At 33.0% G+C, this 3,138-nt stretch overlaps 1 protein-coding gene across 1 annotated transcript; it reads right to left on the reverse strand.

Annotated features, from left to right (window-relative positions):
• Nucleotides 1-2,105: 2,105 nt before the first annotated feature.
• On the reverse strand, nucleotides 2,106-3,138 carry LOC107414078 (light-harvesting complex-like protein 3 isotype 1, chloroplastic). The gene is made up of 3 exons (XM_060819285.1): nucleotides 2,765-3,138; nucleotides 2,435-2,572; nucleotides 2,106-2,334 (listed from the first exon to the last, which is right to left on the reverse strand). The coding sequence occupies exons 1-3, from the start codon at nucleotides 3,042-3,044 to the stop codon at nucleotides 2,141-2,143; spliced, it is 612 nt and encodes a 203-aa protein (XP_060675268.1). The 5' UTR covers nucleotides 3,045-3,138; the 3' UTR covers nucleotides 2,106-2,140.

Consider the following 3,138-nt stretch of genomic DNA (forward strand, 5'->3'; position numbering starts at 1 on the left):
ATTTCTTGACTTAGATCTAGACTTGTCTCTAGATTTTCCCCTAAAATTGTTATTAAAGCCTTTTGAGTTTCTAACAGGATTTCTTTCTCTAGTAATCAAACCTTCCCCATTAGTGTCAGGCCTCTCAATCTTCAGTTCCAACTCTTTTGCTCTCAAGGAATTTATGATAATATCAGTGGTCAAAATCTCTCTTCCATACTTAATTGCATTTTTAATATCCTTATAACTATCTGGAAGGGAATTTAATAGAATCACAGCATGATGTTCATCAGTGAATTTCTTATTGCAATTAGCCAAATCTAAACCTAGCTTGTTAAATTCATCAATATTCTCCTCTAAATCCTTTGTTGGATCCATCTTGAAACCAAAAAATTTCTCTAGCAAGTATATTTTATTTGACAAAGATTTAACCAAATATAATTGCTCTAATCTACTCCAGATTTCAGAAGTGATCTTAGAATCATTTATCTTCCTCAAGATGCTGTCAGACAGATGTAAAATTATGGTGCTGTAGGCAATTTCATCCATGTCTCTCCTCTGTTCTTCCGTGAGACTCTCTGGAAAGGAATCATCTATTTCTTTGGCAACTTTCTACTGCACCAAGATAGCCTTCATCTTCTGTCTCCATAAGAGAAAATCTCCTTTTCCATTGAAGACCTCTAACTCTACCTTTGAACCCATTTAGCCTTCTGGTTTGTCACTCAAGAATTTCTTCGAACAACTGGTAGGCAGCAGCTTCTTTCTTGTGAATGAGTATAAGAAACAACTCTGATACCACTATTGAAAACTAATTCAATACAAAACTCATTCACAACAACAAGAAAAGAAAGAAACACATAGAAAACACACAAGATTTTAATGAGGTTCGGTCTAAAAGAGACCTATATCCTCGGTGAACTCCATCCAAAAAGTTCTTGCACTATGAACAATGAACAGTTATCAATATAGTAGCTTCTCTTCCTCTGTGATGGTTATTTATACCCTGAAAACCAACCCTGAAACCCCTTTTACAACCTCTCACTTTCTCACAAAACCACTCACCCAGAATGGCCTAATCACTCTAGAGAAAGAGATGATAAACTCAGAAAAAAGAGGAATTTACAACTAACAAAGAAAGAAGAACAAAAAGCTGAAAGACGCTTTTTATCGAGAGCTTAATCAAAGCTGTTATCCTTTTCTATTTCTGCAGTTTTATAGCTAAAATAGAAAACTAACTTGCTAACTCATCATAACCACCTTCTTAAGTGCAGGGGCACCGTTTCACAATTGAAGATATAGAAAATGTTGACTTTTGACCTTCTCTCAATTGAATCACAGCTAACATTTTGGATGGTGTTAATAATTATAGCAAAGTAATAGAAAATAATAATTTAGAGTGCAATATAAAAGTTTTTAAAGTTTAAGAGAGAAAATAAAAAACAATGCATAAGGGTGTAAAGTGTAATTCACTTTTTTATTTATGTTTTCGATTTTTTTTTAATATACAATTTTGAAAAGGATTAATATTATTTAGATATAAATAATAATGATTGTCGTTACACATGTGATATAGCGTAATCAAAATTACATATAAGTTTTTCTTGAGCTGTGGCTCCCGAATATGGATGCTTCTTGGTAACTATTTAAGAAAATAAATAAATAAATTGGGAAAACATTCACATTTTAATTATTATTGTTATTATTTTTTGAAATGTAGAAGTTACAGATTTTGAATTGTAATACAAAAAACCCATTTGTGGTTGTAACATTCAGCCCAATTACCATTGATATCTAGTCAGCCCAAGAGGTTCTACTTCAATTAATCAACCCGATGGGCCAATCTAATTATAGCCCAATATAAGTTTTTGTCATATCGTTCAAATCAATATATCATATCCCTTCTACCCAAAAAAAAAAAAAAAAAAAAAAAAAAACACAAATCACAAAACAAAACAAAACAAAAATTCTATTATATCATATCGTTGGAAAATAAGAAAATAAATAAAAAAATAAAAATCCATCTATCATATAAAATGTATATCCAAAATACTCCAACAATTAATGGAGGAATTCACCACATCATAATACATGGAAGAAGATCAACTAAATTTTGTGTCCTGTTTGGTTTAAGCGGCCAATACCTGAAGATTGCCGTTGTTTATCATACAAAGTAGGCCTCATCTGCTAGCTTTTTAAGCTTATCAAAATCTTGGGTTTTCTTAAACACAGTTATACCAGTGACAGTCACAAATAGCCCTGCTTTGCATATGAAATTACCACTCTGTCCAACAACATCAAGCCTTGTCAAAGCATATATAATATATGCCATGAAAAACCCCACCATTGCAGCTCGACCTACGCATTCACAGAGATAGAATGCATGTATATTCTGTCGCTAAAACTAATTTTAGTGTTAATTAATAGTTAAAGAGGTTGAGAGTTTTGAAATGCAAACCATTAAGCAGCTCAGCCTCTGGGAGATAGGACCTCAACAGCCATGCCCACCATGGTATTATAGAGCTCCTGAGCACTATAGGTTCTTCATTTGAGGATGCTTGAGGATGTACTTCAAGAAACTTTCTTCGTCTTGTTTCTGTAATATATATATATATATATGCATCAACAGACAATATATAAATCATAAGTGTGTCATTGTTTTTCACTGAAATTGTCAAACTTCAACCTTTCTATGCCAATACAGATGCCAAGAGGAGAGCGAATTAAAATGGCTAATGAGCAGAATAATTTTTTCATAAATCTCAAAGAATGACAATATATAAAGAACCTGCAACAATGACAATATCACAGTCTATCTCTCCATTCTTAAAGAACATATTTAGATCCCATGTACCATTCTTCCACTGCTCGTCCGTGAATTTCGCACCAGACAATTCTATATCTGAATCCGGCTTAGATCTATTCTCTGCAGCTTCATCATGTCTATCAATTTGTATGGCAGACTTATCTTGTTCAGCTGTTCTGAAATTTGTTTGGCTTTCAACGTCCAAATTTACAACATGGGTTGCCTGTTTTGTCCCCAAAGATCGAACAGCAATGGAAGCCATCCTTATTTCTAAAACCTTTCTTTCTTTATGTTTGTTCCTTTTTATTTTGTTTTTGATATTTTCCGTGTAGAAAGAGCTTACAGACAGATAGGCT

This window comes from Ziziphus jujuba, chromosome 8, assembly GCF_031755915.1.
Source record: "Ziziphus jujuba cultivar Dongzao chromosome 8, ASM3175591v1".
Classification (NCBI taxonomy): Eukaryota; Viridiplantae; Streptophyta; class Magnoliopsida; order Rosales; family Rhamnaceae; genus Ziziphus; species Ziziphus jujuba.

What these genes read in the sequence shown, in the direction of transcription:
- LOC107414078 (XM_060819285.1), bottom strand. Translation starts at nt 3,044, where the DNA reads ATGGCTTCCATTGCTGTTCGATCTTTGGGGACAAAACAGGCAACCCAT. An exon ending in TGATATTGTCATTGTTGCAG is followed by an intron (nt 2,573 to 2,764) that starts GTTCTTTATATA and finishes TATATATTACAG; the next exon opens with AAACAAGACGAAGAAAGTTT. An exon ending in AGAGGCTGAGCTGCTTAATG is followed by an intron (nt 2,335 to 2,434) that starts GTTTGCATTTCA and finishes GTGAATGCGTAG; the next exon opens with GTCGAGCTGCAATGGTGGGG.